The sequence below is a fragment of the Ornithodoros turicata genome, chromosome 5 (genome assembly GCF_037126465.1).
Source record: "Ornithodoros turicata isolate Travis chromosome 5, ASM3712646v1, whole genome shotgun sequence".
NCBI classification, from domain to species: domain Eukaryota; kingdom Metazoa; phylum Arthropoda; class Arachnida; order Ixodida; family Argasidae; genus Ornithodoros; species Ornithodoros turicata.
In genome coordinates, this window is record NC_088205.1 from 36,658,021 (window position 1) to 36,674,490 (window position 16,470).

The 16,470-nt window shown below is 43.8% G+C and overlaps 1 protein-coding gene across 1 annotated transcript in view; it reads right to left on the reverse strand.

Annotated features, from left to right (window-relative positions):
* LOC135394361 (bridge-like lipid transfer protein family member 3B) overlaps positions 1–16,306 on the reverse strand; it is a 70,470-nt gene extending 54,164 nt beyond the window's left edge. The window contains exons 1-4 of the mRNA XM_064625077.1: positions 15,887–16,306; positions 15,663–15,825; positions 10,309–10,347; positions 10,185–10,255 (exon numbers count right to left, since the gene is read on the reverse strand). Of these exons, the coding sequence (XP_064481147.1) occupies positions 10,185–10,255; positions 10,309–10,347; positions 15,663–15,825; positions 15,887–15,930 (317 nt within the window). The 5' untranslated portion in view covers positions 15,931–16,306. The remainder of the gene's footprint in view (positions 1–10,184; positions 10,256–10,308; positions 10,348–15,662; positions 15,826–15,886) is intronic.
* Between the last annotated feature and the right edge of the window lie 164 nt (positions 16,307–16,470).

Sequence of the window (16,470 nt, forward strand, 5' to 3'; positions counted from 1 at the left end):
ACACGAAACACTACATTTAAGACAACAAGTTAATATCAAGCAATAATATCTGTTGACAAACAAATGAAATAAATAAATACGGGAGAGATAGAAGGTCGGACTAAAGACAGGGAATTTCACGGAGTGGTCCTCGCCTTTACGCATGCCCGAAATTTAGAATGAATCAAGCAAGTTGCTATTTGTTTCTTTGTTAACTTTCTGAGGAACTACACAATGCCGTGAATGAGCTGGTCCCGAATGAGACAGTACTTTGTACAATATTCATCTTTTGGTTGATGAAGGGCAAGAGCTTCACACCAGGTGTTCCAAAAAGCAAAATAACATGACAAACTTCCATCTCTAGCCTGCCTTCAAGCAGCACGAGGAAACCTGGTTACATTGAAAGGAAATAATTTCCACATTGAACCCCCGTTTACACACGTTTACGCTTGTGAATTCGTGGAATGAATGTTCTTGATTTTTCTCAATATAAGATTTTCAAAACATGGTAGAATTATTGGAACTCTGCTACGTGGTTTTTAAGACAAACACTATGGGGCTGGCTTGCTGAAGCAATCCCACCTGAACCGTCTCGTGAACCGGTGCTTGAGATTTATTTCTGTTCAGTTCCAGTTCGGTTCAGCGGTAAAATAAACAATTTTGGTTCGGATCAGTTGGTTCAGTGAAAAATAATGGTCTGTAGCGGTTTTCGGTTTGGATTCAGCTCCGGTTCCGATCCTTACCACCACATGAATGTGGCTGGAAGGTTTACTTTGGAGCCCGGTAATGCCGATACCACGCAAATAATGCAACATGTTTTGCATATTCTGCAACCGCAAGCCTTTATACAATCACGAGAAAAATATCAAGGCCATAAACGATGTGGCTTTTCAGAAATTGGCTCGAATGTATGACCTACTTTCAAATTTTTCCCATTTTGTGCGGCTGCAGTGTGCGACATGCTGCACCTAGAAATATTGAAGTTACATCACCGGAAAGTACATTTCACGATGCACAAAATGATATATTGCTCATCAGAAACTTTTCAATAGATGCTACGCAGAAGGGCCCGGAATACAACAGTAAAGTGAACGACGGCCAAGTTTGCCATGTTTTTACATAAAGATGGGATTTCATAGAGCCTTTTTGTACACCTCTGTCCACTGTCCTCTATGTGGACAACAAGAAAAAAAATAAGAAAGGTTTCTTCCGGACGTTGCGTCTCTGCCAGGAGCGGCCAAAATTCGGAAAAACGAAAAGTGCAATAAAAGCGAATTCCACCTGACTTCACGCTTAATCTTATTTCTCGGCAACGAATGGACATAGAGACTTGAAACAAACGGCTTCATCACCTAGAGATATCGGCCAACAACATGTAATTCTTGAAGCAAAATCTGAGACCATGTCCGGACCAACCTGGCTGGGGATCATCCTGTACTCAAATAAGGTTTTGACTGTTCACGTAGACACCCATATCAAGTAAAAAAATTTAAAAAAAATGAAGCACGAAGTCAGAGTAACTATTTAATACATAAGCTTTCGGGCAGAGCCTGCCCTTCTTCAGACAAAAAGGGCAGTTAAAACATTGCTTATATACCTAAGGAGTGGGACCGGTGGGAGGAGGAACCAAAGAATAACAGAGAAGCAACGCAAGGATGAAATCACAAAGAACAAAACAGAAGGCTATACGCTATACACTGGATAGATATCTGACGCCAGGACAGTTGGAAGAAACGTACACCACTTTTTCCTTTACTTTGAATTTCTGCCGGACGCGCTTGTCAGTTGAAAAAGAAGAAAAGTTTGTGGAAGGACGAGCTTGAGGGGCACAATATTCGGAAATAATAATCTTATCGTTGAAGTGTCTGCAGATAGGTAACTGAGCAGGTGATCCGTGCGTGCTTGCAGAGTCCTCGTCGAGAGGGGGTGCTTGTGCACCAGGGCCCCCAGTGTCGTGTATGCCAAAGGGAGTCTGGCCATTAGGAGGAGCCTAAAAAAGAGGCTCGACCTGTCAATCAAACTTAGGCGCATTTCATTGGTTACCGTTTTCCATGGGGGCTGCCATGACATCAAATTTTCTCCAAGATGGAGGATGGTGCTTGGAACTGCGAAGCGGAGATTTTGTGACAAAAATTTTTCATAGACTACTTTAATTTCATACTGTGAGTATATATCCTTATGTAGGCATGTGCAAAATCAGCTTCAACTTTCGCTCCGCCATCATTACTTACGTGAAAATGGGATGTTTCGTCGATAACGTTAGGCCTAGTTAAGATCGTGATACCAGGAAAATGGCAAGAAGGACGACCCTTATGCATAGGATTTTGAATTATATAATTGCATTTTATTTATACATACATCTTTGCTCCTTTTTGATTCAATGTACTTACATTACGTGATATAAAACTTCGTACAGGCTGTCGTCTGCAACGAAGAAGCGGTTGTACCGCCATCCTGGCCAATCACTTCTGCCAGCAACCATTTCTGCAATTCTGAGGCTTCCCAACATGCCTCTCTCCAAGCAGATGGCGTTGATAAAAGTGGGCGCAAAATTCGTCGTTTTGGTCTGCCACCCGTGATATCAGTTTCAATCCAAATCAATCAATTTCTCCAAAATGGTAGCGCCCAGTAAATAAGGGTGAGGTATAAGTATTGGATGGATGTAAAAATAGATAACTGTATTTCGACCTGTGATTGGCTAGATACCTCAAAAAGTAGGTGGAGCCTCAGGTATAGGCAGGTACCATTAATGGCCAGACTCCCTTTGGCATACACGGCACTGAGGGCCCCAGAGTCTCCACCCCAGCAACCCCAGCTCGCCCCAGCATCGACACAAGGCGGCGCTTGCATGTAAGCAGGCCACGTACTCCCGCGCTACGGTTAAGGGTGGCGATGCCTGTACATCGGCGGAGGAAATAGCTTATAGTTTTTTGTTTTTTTTAAATAGTGTTCAAGACTGACAATTTCTAGCCCAGCGCTTCCTCGCAATTTTCAGACCTCGTATCTTAGTAACCAATAAGGCCATGCAGTTAATTTTTTCCATGCTTATTGCCGATGTTCTGCTGTACTCTTTGCTATATCTTTGATATTCTTGGTTTTGCAGGTGCCCAGATAAAAAATCGCAAAGTCGCGTCATTTCCAAAAAATTTCACTTTTTCGGCGCGTAACTGCTTTTCTGCAAATACCAGAGGGTTAACATGGGTGACATCGTTTTGTTAATATTTAAATGCTCTGTCCATCCATATAAAAGAGATTGTTGGAAAATCTCGGACATACTTCCTGAGGCACGTTTAGTGAGGGGTGGTAAGGCAAAAACGCGCAACTTCGGTAGCGTATTTTCCATATTTGCAAACTCGTGACATGGTTCATATTCATCACACATGTTGTTCATGACAAGCTCGCATAGTGTAGTGAAAAAAAGAACTCACTTCAGGAATGGCCGCGGTTCCGTTGCAGACACTCAAATCTAACCCCATCACAGACCATGTATGGCACGGTCTCGAAGCCGCGGTAGCGTTTTATGGCGCCGAAATTTGACGAAGGTCACACACAAGGTGCAAACTAAGAAGCTTCGCATTTCTGGCAGGATGGATGAGATCATGTGTCATAAAGCAGTGAAACATAATCCGCTTTCTCAGTAGTTACGGTGAGGTGATCGACAGAAGTGGTAAAAGCGCCTCTTTCCGTCGCTCCTGTTGTCTTCATGCCACTTCGTCTAGGCAGAACACATTCTATTCCAGCTGTGTGTGAGAACACAAAAACCTCAGTGTTCCTTTGTAACGGCGTACAATGAAGAGAGCTCACAGCACAGACCGTATGTTCTCTGTGGACTATGGTGGTAAGTACTGCAGTGATTAAGAACTACGAAGCAAAAGCTACCTAGTAGCAAAGTGGGTGTTTACTGCAACGGGACATGGGAAGAGTGGATGCGATGGTGTCGGTGGCATAGTTAAGCACAATGCCAGACTGTACAACCTGAGATGTACGGCAAATAAGATAATTAGAAATGCGAAGCTGCCCAATATTCAGATGCTTCATATGGTGGCGCAAAGCATTGCAAACTTTCGTACAACCAAAAAACGAGAATGGGAACACCTCCAGTCCGTTCCTGGAATACAGTCCTCACATGTGTGAGAAAGTAGAATGAACAGGTAATGGGGTTCGTGAGGTGTACACAGCAAAAACTTCTAAGAGTGCATAGAGGAAAGTAGCCTTCCACTGTGAGACTTTGTCCCCTTTTCTGTTTGTAATCAATTAAGGATCGTACGTGCTTTTAATTTGTGTTTTGCGTGTATGCCAACGTTCATGTCAACCTACGGAGCGTAACTCCTGTCTTTGTAGATTGATATTTGAACTTTGTTTCGTAATAAACCTTATAAACCAGAACTTGACTATCTCAAATGTAATATGAATCCACGAAGGGATGAAACTCCGCTGTCCGCCCTCGCTGCGGCCATCACTAAACGGCCACGGCAGGTGTGCGCGGAAAGCCCGAAAATGAACTTCATACATTTCTGAAGAGAAATTTTTTTTCACTACGCCATGCGAGCTTGTTATGAACAATATGTGTGAGGAATATCAACCACGTCACAAGTGGGCGAATATGGAAAATACTCAACCGAAGCACGTTTTCGCCTTATCACTCCTCACTAAACGCGCATTAGGAAGTATGTCCGAGCTTTTCCAACAATTTCTTTTATATGAATGGACGGAGCGTTTAAAGACAAACAGAATGGTGTGACTCATGTTAATATTCTGATATTTGCAGAAAAGCAGTTACTCGCCAAAAAAGTCCCGATTTTTTGCAAATGAGGCGACTTTGCGATTTTTTTATCTGGACACCTGCAAAACCTAGAACCTCAAAGATAGAGCAAACAGTACAGCAACACATGGTCAATAAGTGTGGAAATAATTAACTGCATGGCGTTAATGGTTACGAAAATACGGGGCCTGAAAATTGCGAGGAAGCACAGTGCTCCAAATCATCAGTCTTGAACATTATTTTTTGTAAAAAACAACTATAAGAAGACATTTTCAGCTATTTCTTCCGCCAATGTACTTCCTAAGCACTAGGCTCCAATATTTATTGGAACGAAAAAAATCTGAGGGGTCGACCGGACCACCCTGCCCGATGCTGCCTGAAATCATCCTGTACATTTATACAATGGGGAACCAGACTGTGAAACTTTGCAATTAAAAAGAATTCTCTATTCTTACGCTTATAATCGTTAGTGAAACCAGATTTTAAAATTACAATCTTTAAATCTTCATTATAATCGTGACCTGGGAGACTGAAATGCACAGATATGGGAGTTTGTCTTTTATGGAAAATGTCACCTTTGTGTCCATAAAAACTTTCGCGCATGGAATTGCAAGACTCCAATGCACTGTAAACTACACCTTCAACAAAATATTGTGTAGCAAATGTTATATGAACAACAGTTTAAAGGTTGTCTAATTTTGAACTCAAAATTGCTGGTGTGACTTTTGATTCTGGTGCAAGGAAAGATATGTTTACAAGTTTGGCATCGTTATTACAAGGGGTTTAAGCCTGAGGGCTGTTTCTGTACGTTAGAGGAACAAAGTCTGCTGCGGATGTTATGATATGGCGCCGAAACGCTACGGTAGGAGCATGCGAGAATATTTCTTTTAATTTGCTGCCTGCGTGTACGATGTTAATATGACGATCTAGAATTGTTTTGAATTTCTTCAAAGCATTACTGTACTGAGTAGCGAAAATTAAGTTTGACCTCTCCCTTTTAATTATTGGTTTTAAAAGAGAATCTCTCTGTTTCTGGAATGACTTCTGTAGAGCATCTTTAACTAAAGCACGGGGGTATCCTCGTTGTAAGAAATCCACAGACATGTTTTGGCATCCTGAAGGCTATACAGCTCGAGCTCCCTTTCACGCGTAAAGCTATGGCCAATTTCCCTCTTTGGCTTGGCTTAAAGAAGCCCGGTACGCTTTCACCGCTTCCTTGGCGTGATAATCGACTCAGACTTGCGCTGGGCTTGGCACATTAAACATCTTGAAACTAAAGTGCAGCGATGGCTCCCCGCAATTCAACATCTTTCTGGCTCAGGATGGGGCTGTGATCAGCGTTCCCTGCTCGCGGTTCACGCGGCATTGGTGAGGGCAACTGTGCTTTAAAGCCTTCCTATTCTGCACAGGATATCAACAACTTCATTAAATACACTTCGGTCCCTGTTTGCTCGAAGCCTTCGTCGATGCCTCGGAGCTCCAAGAATGGCTGAAACACGGCAAGTACTGGCTGAAGCTGGTGAGCTCTCGATTGAAGTTCTCCGTGAACGGGAAACGGCTCGGCACTACCTCCGTTTGTGTGCTCACATTCCCCGCCACCCGCTACTCAGGAAAATTCGATACCGCCCTGAAAGCGACTTCTATCGAGTAGCGCAGAGGACACGCCAGACTCTCACTGGCTTCATAACTAAGGACACTATACCGCCGGAAGCCCCCTGGTACCGCCCACTTTTGTACGCCTCCCAAACCTTCTGGAATGAAGAGATCAGGTCCCCCCTCAAGTCCTCCGAGCCCATTTTCATGCTCTGATAGACGCGAAGTTTTCTACGTTTACGGCAGCATACACTGATGGCGCATCCCGAAACAACAAGTCCGCCTCAGCCTTCGTCATTCCATCCGAAGGCGTCGTGCACGGAAGACGCCTCTCACATCCAACCTCCTCCACAGCTGCGGAACACTATGCCATTCTTTTCTTTCTACAACACATCGCTGATTTTCCACCCCGGGAATGGGCAGTCTTTACAGACTCCAAATCTGCCCTTCAAGCAATTGAAAATTCCGGCATACGAGGCCCATCCGCACCCCTAGTCACAGACGTGCTAATGGCTTACCACACTATCTACGCCGCAGGCCACAGGCTAGTTCTCCAGTGGGTTCCAGCCCACTGTGGTGTCGTGGGGAACGAGCAGGCCGACAGTGCCGCAGAAGCAGCACTCTCGTATCGGAAACGGACCCGTATTGTTCTGCTGAGAGGAGACCGCCGTTCCATTCTGTGACGCCTAGTGACACCCCTGGCTTCCCGCCAACGGACAACCGACATTCTTCCCCCCTCTATGTTGAACAGGGTTCATCCCACGCTCGCTTTCCGCATGCCACGAAACACCTCTCGTCAAGATGCTGCATTAATCCACCGAATGCGCCTCGATGTGGCCTTTACAGCTCAGTGGCGTTACCGCTTGAGGCAAGTTGACTCTCCCACCTGCTGCCACTGGGGTGCTCTTGAGGATCTGGAGCACATTCTTCTTCATTGCCCTCACTACGAACCTTCCCGAACCACACTCTCCGAGTCTCTTCGTCAGCTGGACTCTCGCCCTTTCTCCCTATCGAAATTGCTTGGTCCCTGGCCCAATCCAGCCCAGCAACGCTCTGCGCTCAAAGCTCTTCTGACATTTCTGGACACCATCGGACTTCGATCGTTATTGTGAAGGGGCTCGTTATTTTATTCCCCCCATTCCATCCAGCAATGGGGTAGAGTATCGCCTGTGGCGATGAAACTCCCCACTCTCCAAGGTCGAAAATAAAGTTGTTGTTTTTCCTTGGAAAAACTATACACCCCATCGGAACAAATACGTTTTAGTCGCAAGAATTGACCGTAGGGGATATTTTTCTTTTGTGTATGGGGATGATAACTATCGAAATGAAGGTACTGACAACAGTCTGTAGGTTTCTTGAAGAGGTCAGTTACTAACTTGCCATCTTTATGAAAAACTGTAACATCGAGAAATTCACTGTGTGGTATGAGAAAGTGCAAGAAAATTTGGTGGAACTATGTAGTGAACTGAAGTGATCGAAAAATGTTTTCAAAGATATTTCGTCACCTGACCAAATCACAAATATATCATCAATATACCTGTAGTAAATTAATGGCTGTACGTCAAAGCTCTCAAGTGTTCTTTTCTCAAATGACCCCATAAAAAAATTAGCATAATTTGGAGATACGCGTGAACCCATTGCGGCTCCATGGACTTGTACATAGTGAGTGTTAGAAAATACAAAGTTGTTATACTCCAGGACAAGCTCTAGTAGTAGAATAATAGCAGCACTGCTAAGAACCTCAGACAGGTAGAGCCTGAGAAAAGTACCAACACATTGAAGTCCTTGATTATCCCTAGTCCCTGAGGGAGAATCAAGTCCCTACCCTCATTATCTTGGTGTGTGTGCATTGTTTTTATAACATGTCACTATCCAGCTTTTGGATGCACAAGTAATTTTTTCACACCAGTCACATTAGCTGTAAGAAACTTGTATTTAACCGTTTCCTTCTTTTTGAACGGACAAGCGCGGCCGGCAGAAATTCAAACAGAAAAAGTGGTGTACGTTTCTTCCAACGGTCTTGGCGTAAGATATCTATCCAGTGTATCCTTCTGTTTTGTTCTTTGTGATTTCATCCTTGCATTGCTTCTCTCTTATTCTTTGGTTCCTCCTCTCACCGATCCCACTCCTTATATAGGCAATGTTTTAACTGCTCTTTTTGTCTGAAGAAGGGCAGGCTCTGCCCGAAAGTTTACGTATTAAATAGCTACTCTGACTTCGTGTTTCATTCTTTCCTTATTATTTTTCTTGACGATGTTTCAACAAGCTGGACTGTGTATTATTTTACCCTCTTGATCTCAACACTCATATCAGTCAGTTAAAGGTGCTGTGACACATTTGTAGATGTGATATTACATGATGCACACATTGTACTGTGTGCAACAGTACTGAGGAAAAAAGAATTATTTTTCTATGTGTCATACTTGGTGAGATATAAACCCTTGAACACACGTACGTGTTACGCTCTGACATCAGAGGCGTGACACAAATGGCCGTCCCCACTGATAGTCGTAAGCACTTGACCTCTCTCATGTTGCCTCAGTGGCAGAGATGACTGCTGTGATGCCAGAACAGGATGAGTTTCGGTATTCGCAGCAGTGGTTATCTACGCTATGTCTATTACCCCCTTTGCTGTAAAACTTGGAATCCAGGTTCACATCGATTAAAGAAACCGTGTTTTACGATCTGGGATAACTTGGGGCGAAGTGCCGCAACCGCTTTAACGATATAAAGTTTTAACTTCCATTTTTCATAAATTTAATTTATGGTGGTCTGTATGTACCACTTCAGTATCATGTGTGTAGTGACATATAAGTGGTACTTTCACGGCAGTGCTTGATATCGCTTTCTTTTCCAAGTCTTGTTTCAGTGTATTCTAGATACGATTTTCGTTATTTGCATAAACATTTACATCGTCTAGTCCATTATCTAAGTATTGAACTTCTAGCATGAAGAAATCTTGTTTTCAATTATTTTGTGGGAAACGTTTTGATGTGTGGCCTCTTTAAATGTACTTAACATGAAGTATATCCAGAATAACTCATTGCCAGAATACATTGGCTCTAAATGTATTATATAATAGTCCAGGTAACTTAATTACTTTCAAGTCACGTAACTATACTTGTAAGTTAATTACCTTCTTTCAGAGTAACCTACACAGCTTTGGTCATGAGCGGACAGTGATGTGCCACGAGTATAGCTATTATGTATTGATATTTTAGCAGCGACTGGATCTCAGTTTACTTGCTATTTCTGACAAGGGTGAGCACTGCAATCTTTTCCCCAATAGCATTACCCCATTTCCAACTGTATTGTGGAGCCACAGGAGAAAGCACAAAAATACACCTTTTTAGGGCACACTTTACACAGGCTCTAGAGTCAAGCGGACATATACTTCCTCGAGATCCGAGTGACCTCTTTGTGGTCAATGTAACATGTGAAACTCGTCCAGGCAGCACATGTTCAAGTTCTAAATAGTGTAAAAGGAGGATAGACTGGGACACACAGTTGGTCGAACATGGAGGAAGGCCACGATATACCGTCCAGTTGCATCTTGATGGCTGAGACTGAATCGATAGACAGACTTTTCATACTTGAGGGAAGCGTTGTTTGTAATTGCATTATACTGACTAACGTGTATACTTGGGGCAGTTGGTACAAGACTAGAGACCATACCGGTGCAGATACACCACACAGATGAGACACTACAACGCTGAATACTGCATTATATACTGCTTTGGTTGCCTCCTATGTCTTGGTTCAAAAAGGTAGATCTGTTTCGTTGTATACCTCTGCCTCCTTTCTGCTTTCTTTCTCTAAATGTTTCAGCCTCTTGTGTAATGTAACCTACCTGTAGCTTGCATTTCCGGCAGCACGGGGTTCCCTGCTGGTCTCCATCTCCACCAGCACCTCATCAAGTACCTGTGGAAAGCACTACTAACACAGCTGCACAAAGTTATGCCAAGCGTTCTCACCAGGTGAATGGGAACCGACTTGAGCTTTGTCCATTGAATCTGCAAACAGAATGCAATAATGTTATCACCTCAACAGCATTTAGTACCGTATAATATCCACGATCCAAAGTAGCCTAAAAGCGTAGCTGGAAGGAATCTTCATGCTGCTTTGCAGTACATGCTTCAAATAAAGTGTTATAAAGTGTTACAAACACCTGCAAATAAGGACCTAGTGCTATGTGCAGAAACAGGATGGCTCCCATTTCTGTCATTATCAATCAGTTATACTTGTAACATTTCTGGAACACACACACGACACATATGGTATACGATAGGAAATTTTCGCCTGCATACCCTGCTCTTACTGCTCTCAGTATGTCCATTTCATATCTGAGAAACAGTTGAGCATGACTTTTCTACAAACAAATGTCTCATAAATATGCAGGGCATGCACCCTGAACAGATGCTTCCCCAATGGATGCCATCAATCTGTGTGTTGAGGTCTTGTTTGAGTAGCTTAAGTGCAGTACAAGCTTACAGTTACAGCTTGCAGTACAAGCCGCAGTACAAGTTAGTACAATGCTTCATAAATAAAGTGAGAATATGTGGATAGCCACATAATGCAATTTCTTTAGCAGTTTTCGCATCGCACGAGCCACGTTTCACCAATTCTCAAAAAGGTGCAATGCAAGTCTCAGACAAAAAGACAGTGGAGCTGCCTATTTCCTGCACTGCAAAGGCAACGTTGACTTGAATGTGCACACTAAGTCACACAATAATGAAGACCAAAGCTTGATGCCAGTAATGTCACCCAAAAGAAAAGAAAAGTATCACCATGTTGATGCATGCATGAGCATGCATGGAAACCCTGCGGCATCTGAGTACCCGGTACCCTGAAAACTGTGACAGAATGGTTGGCACCGATGGTCGCTGACTCAAAATGCTCAGTCCAATGCAGTGCCAAAAGTTTTGTGTTCTACATTTAAAGTGTGAGTATTCAACAAAAGCTGTTGAGCCAGATGCATTAAGACAGACAGTTCTCTAAATTTCCAGAGCCATGTTTACTGAAGCGTCTACATACTTCCTTTGGAATTCCCAGTCAGACTCCCTACCAGACATGTTACCCGAGTGCAATCTTACACTGCGGAGCGAACACATCAGAGACCACATCAGAGACGGATCTGGAGGGAAATTCGCCCCCCAAAACATTGGATTTCCCTCTCCCCCACTACGCGCTTCAACAAAGCAATCCCCCTCCCCCAAACCAAGGGTCTGGGTCCGCCCCTGCACCACATATGCCATGTGACTACATGAGGGGGTAAGGAAAAAAAAAAGTACAGGAATTCAATCACATAATCGGTCAGGCATGCTTTGTGTCATGAAGTTGTTGGAACTCTGAAGGAAGCTCACACAGGAGACATCCCTTCGGAGTTCTCCATTCGCCATTATTAAATAAAGTTGTCGCTGTTGTCACACAGGTGATTGCTTGCCCCCCTTAGGCGTGGCCTATGCAAGAAGGGCAGTTAATAAGAGGTTAAAACCAGACCATTACACTCGGCTACATCAGCTTGACAACAAATCCCATAGGCAGCACGATTAGCCAGGTGCTCCACAGGGTGTAGGGCATGGGCCACATCTCTTTACATGCACCCCGAAGTGGCCACTAATCACGCCTTTAGCAATACTACAGTTATGCTGCTGCAGGGTACTGCGTATAGAATTTCCTTGTAGTGTGTCATGTCATAGAATGGTCAGATGGGACGCTGCATAAATGATTGCCCAAGGGAAGCATAGCTGTGTTAACGATGAAAGATGAAAGTCACTGAGTCAGTCACTGAAAGTCATTGATGCTTTGTATGTATTTGTCCCTTCTATGTTGTTCCAGCCTCAGAACACCAGTTCTTTCATAGCTGTGTTGTTAGAGTTGTGATTAATGGTCACTTGGCGGAAAGCAGATGCAGCTGTATCCCATTGTCTAATAGCACAATTATTCTGAGATTTCAAAAGACGACAAATATTCTTGAGGCCTTCCTGATAAAGAAAGTAGCAGATAGTAGATGTGAGACTGTGTCATCCGTATCACTAGGGCCCGGGACTTTATGCACAAAAATCTTCAAAAATATGCATGCAAATACATATGCAAAAAAAGAAGAAAAAAAAACGCAACAGTCGAATATGCTCAAAATATGCATAGCAAAATTTTCGCTTCATGAAACGTGATACTACGAGTATGGCACAAAAGCCTATTGTATTTCATGAACCTCTTTGTGCAGAAAAATAATGAACAGAAATGGATCATAGAATGTTAAAGGCACATTTTGTATTGAAGCCAACTCTGAACTATAAAACATTACAGTACGTAACCAAAGCAATTTTTAAGTTTCAAATTTGAAAGCCATCCCGTTGTCGGACAATACAGTCTTGTATCGAGAAAATGTGCATTCTACATCACAAGACGATATCCCTGCGAACTTGAAATGAGCTAGTTCATCTGTGCTATATGCAGACAGAGTTTCGGAATCTTGTTCTGTGCCTTCATGCATGGTGCCCACGGACTGCAACAGTTTCAGCCCCTTATTTTTGTCAAGCACGACTTCAAGGTTTGCTTTAACAACAGCACTGCAAGCAATGCACATGCGCCTTGAGCCCTTTGTAAGGAATCCTGCACGTCCCAAACGATGTCCAAAGCCTCCACGAGAGTCAAGTTGACTTCAAGGTTTGCTTTAACAACAGCACTGCAAGCAATGCACATGCACCTTGAGCCCTTTGTAAGGAATCCTGCACGTCCCAAACGATGTCCAAAGCCTCCACGAGAGTCAAGTTGACTTCAAGGTTTGCTTTAACAACAGCACTGCAAGCAATGCACATGCACCTTGAGCCCTTTGTAAGGAATCCTGCACGTCCCAAACGATGTCCAAAGCCTCCACGAGAGTCAAGTTTGTGGACTCCAACTTTGTGATGGAAGCGGGAAGAAATGAGAAATTAGCTTCAATAACTGCTAAGCCATTTTTCACGCTAACATCTTCAAAGAGTCGCTGCGCCGAAAGAATGCTTGCGGCGTCTTCTTTTTTGAGCTTGCTGACCACTTGACGCACGATTTCAAAATTTGCGGCATAATATTTTGGTGCTTCGATCCACGTGCCCCAGCTGGTCAGCACAGGCTGAAGAGGCAAAGCCACATCTGGCGCCAAATCCTTAAAGAGCTGCACACGCATGGGACTCTTTGCAAACACTTTCTTCGTGTTCGATAAGAGGTCATCAACATTTTGGAAACAGCCATGAACTTCCTCTGCAACACTGTGTGTAGCGTGTGAGCTGTGCAGGTGACGTGAACAATTTTTTTGTATATGACACGAAGAGCGGCACCGGCCTTCACCATGTAAGGAGCTGCATCAGCATCCGTAACAAAAAGCAGCACGTTATTTGCATCCACATACCTGTTGAGCACCCAAAGACAGTCTATGAAGAGCTCTGCCACTGTCGAATGATTGACCTTTAAAAGCCCCTCAACTGTCAGTAGGTAGCTCTTTTCACATGTGTCCAGCCCAAGTGGTTCGATGACAACAGAGGCTACGCAGCATCCTGAACCATCTGTTGTTTCGTCTACGGATATCCACACTTTCTGTGACTTCAGATTCTCAAGGATGTTTTGAAGGGTAGCCTGATAGCACCGATGCAGGTAGCCTTTTCGTATTTTCGGTTCATGAGGGATTTGCCGGCCTGTGTACTTCTCAAGAAATACCTGTAGCTCAGAACTGTAGCTCAGAAATACCTGTAGCTCTTCCAGCTTCCAAAAGGGAATATTTGCAGCACAGAAGACCCATCGCAAAGTCAGAACATTTGGACGTAGAAGGTGCACTCTAGTCCATAAGTTGCTGCATGCAACCTGACTTTCGTTGACTGGCCTCTTGGTGCTTCGCTGTCTTTAAGTGCTGATGAACGAGAAAACGTCTGTCAGCATTTACAGCTTTCTCGAATGCCAGGCAAAACAAGACGGATCCATCCGTCTTGAATGTGCCTTTGAGCTCAGCTGCCAACTGCCTCAGACGTGAAGACGCTGTTTTCGGCATTGTCGCACCTTACACAGGAGGAAAACCAAGAAGAGAGAACTCTTCCATATTCTGCGTGTGCACGTCCAACCTTTGCGGAATGAACCACAAAGTGTGAATGGGAAAGGGAGACGCGATGCAGCGTCCGACCCCCGGAGTAGAGTCGTAATGTCACCTGCCATTGCGCAATTCAGTGTAACAACTCAGAAGCAAGCAGCGAGCCTCAGTTAAAGAAAGCATTGTGGTGAAGCGTTAGCAGCCTATGCATCACCTGCAGACTGTTTAAAACCAGAGGTGCTCCAGGTTAGTCATGCAGCTGCGACACAGCATGTGTCGCATAAGTTGTCCTAGAAAAGTGAGTGTGTCAGAGCTCAACCTGGCAGGAAACCTGGGAAGGCACACCAGAGCAAAAAATATGCAGTAGAAACATGTACATATGCAGATATATGCTGTCATATGCACTTTTAAGAATTTGTCAAAAATATGCAAATATATGCATAACGAAACACATTTTTTTTGTGCTCTCCGTGCCTGGAGACATGTGGGGGAAACAACAAAACGCCTACAAAAAAAATATGCATTTGCATAAAGTCCCGGGCACTACGTATCACTAAGCCCAGAATTTCAGCTTCTCTAAAACTGTGACATGACATGAATGTAGACATGGTCCAAAAAACATTCGATTCCCTGACCAAATAGGGTGACAAACAAGAAGAGTAAAGCTTAAAATTAGAAACAGACGGAAGTCAAACTTATTTCTTCCAAGTACAGAAGAAGACAGTCTGCAAGGCAACCATTACTGCAGGCAAATATGACACCTTTCGAAGGTTACAGGAAAAGCAATTGTACAACTACGTGCTGCATAACAAGTGCTCCTATATTGGGACATGTGTCCTCGGGGATCTAAGCTCCACTCATATGGGAAACAGGTTGAGTTATCCAACAGCGAAACCGATAGATTTAAATATTTATCTTTTGTAAGAACATAGAGGATGGAACTGCCAGCCTATTGCATTGGTGGCTACCCATCAGCCCATTTGATAGGGAACACAGCAAAATGTGGTGGATGTTGTTGAAAGTCTTCGCCTCCCCACAGAAGTGTTTGGAGGAGGAAGGCGACCCAGAACCTAAAGTGGTACGAAACGGCATCTCTAGCATTGTTTATCAAGCAAGTGTCACGGAGACACTATTATCAGCATTATGTAACTGTGACACCAAAATGTGATTGGAGTAGATTTACACATCTCCCAGAAAACTTTTCCCTGTTTTACATGAGATTGAATGTGTGTAGGGGTCTACAATAAGAAGGCACATGCAATAACGCACCTTGAGGGTGACATAATTGCATACAGCCCGTGTAAGCACAAGCCAAGGCGGCAGTTCCAAAAGGTCAGCTAAAAGGAGCTCGTCAAGTTCAAGATGATGAAGCTCGCAATGGCCACGTAGTGTGCTAAGCTGAATCTGGTCCAGCGACAGATTCTTGGCAAATCTGGAAATATAACGGTACAATAACCACAACCACTTCCTGCTTGTCACGCAAGACAACTTACTTGGATAAGTGCTTCAGGATTTGGTTTTTGATTATTGATACCATTGCACCCCCCAATATATTTCTAGGTGCCGCTCATTCGAAAGTCAATATCAAGATCAATCGTTTGCGTGAAAACGAATATGAAACGCAGGAATTCCCCATTACTGCCGCGCTAGACTACTACTGAGCTGTCTGCTTCAGCCATTAGCTACTACTGCCGTCTATGAGCACGCAAGGTGCAGACTGGTGCAGACATTCTACGATCCGCGAAGCCTGTTCTTTATTGGCAACTCTAGTGATAAATCAGAAACTTTGAAAATCAACGAACTCGCAGGTAACATGTCAAGTTCCCTACGAGTATGCACTACATACTAGACATAGCCGGCCGACCGAGAATGGCTTTGAGACAATTTGAGACGTCCGGTTCCGTGGAAGTTCCGCCGTTCCGCACCATTAATTTGTGTTCCTACGCTTCGAAAGAGTTCGTTGCAGAAATATCGCAAATATAGAGGACAGAGAGAGCAGAACATGATGTCAGCAATTGCCGCCAAATGTTTTTTGCATGGCAGCTTTGGTTGGCTCTAGCTTACTACTGGTTGGTGG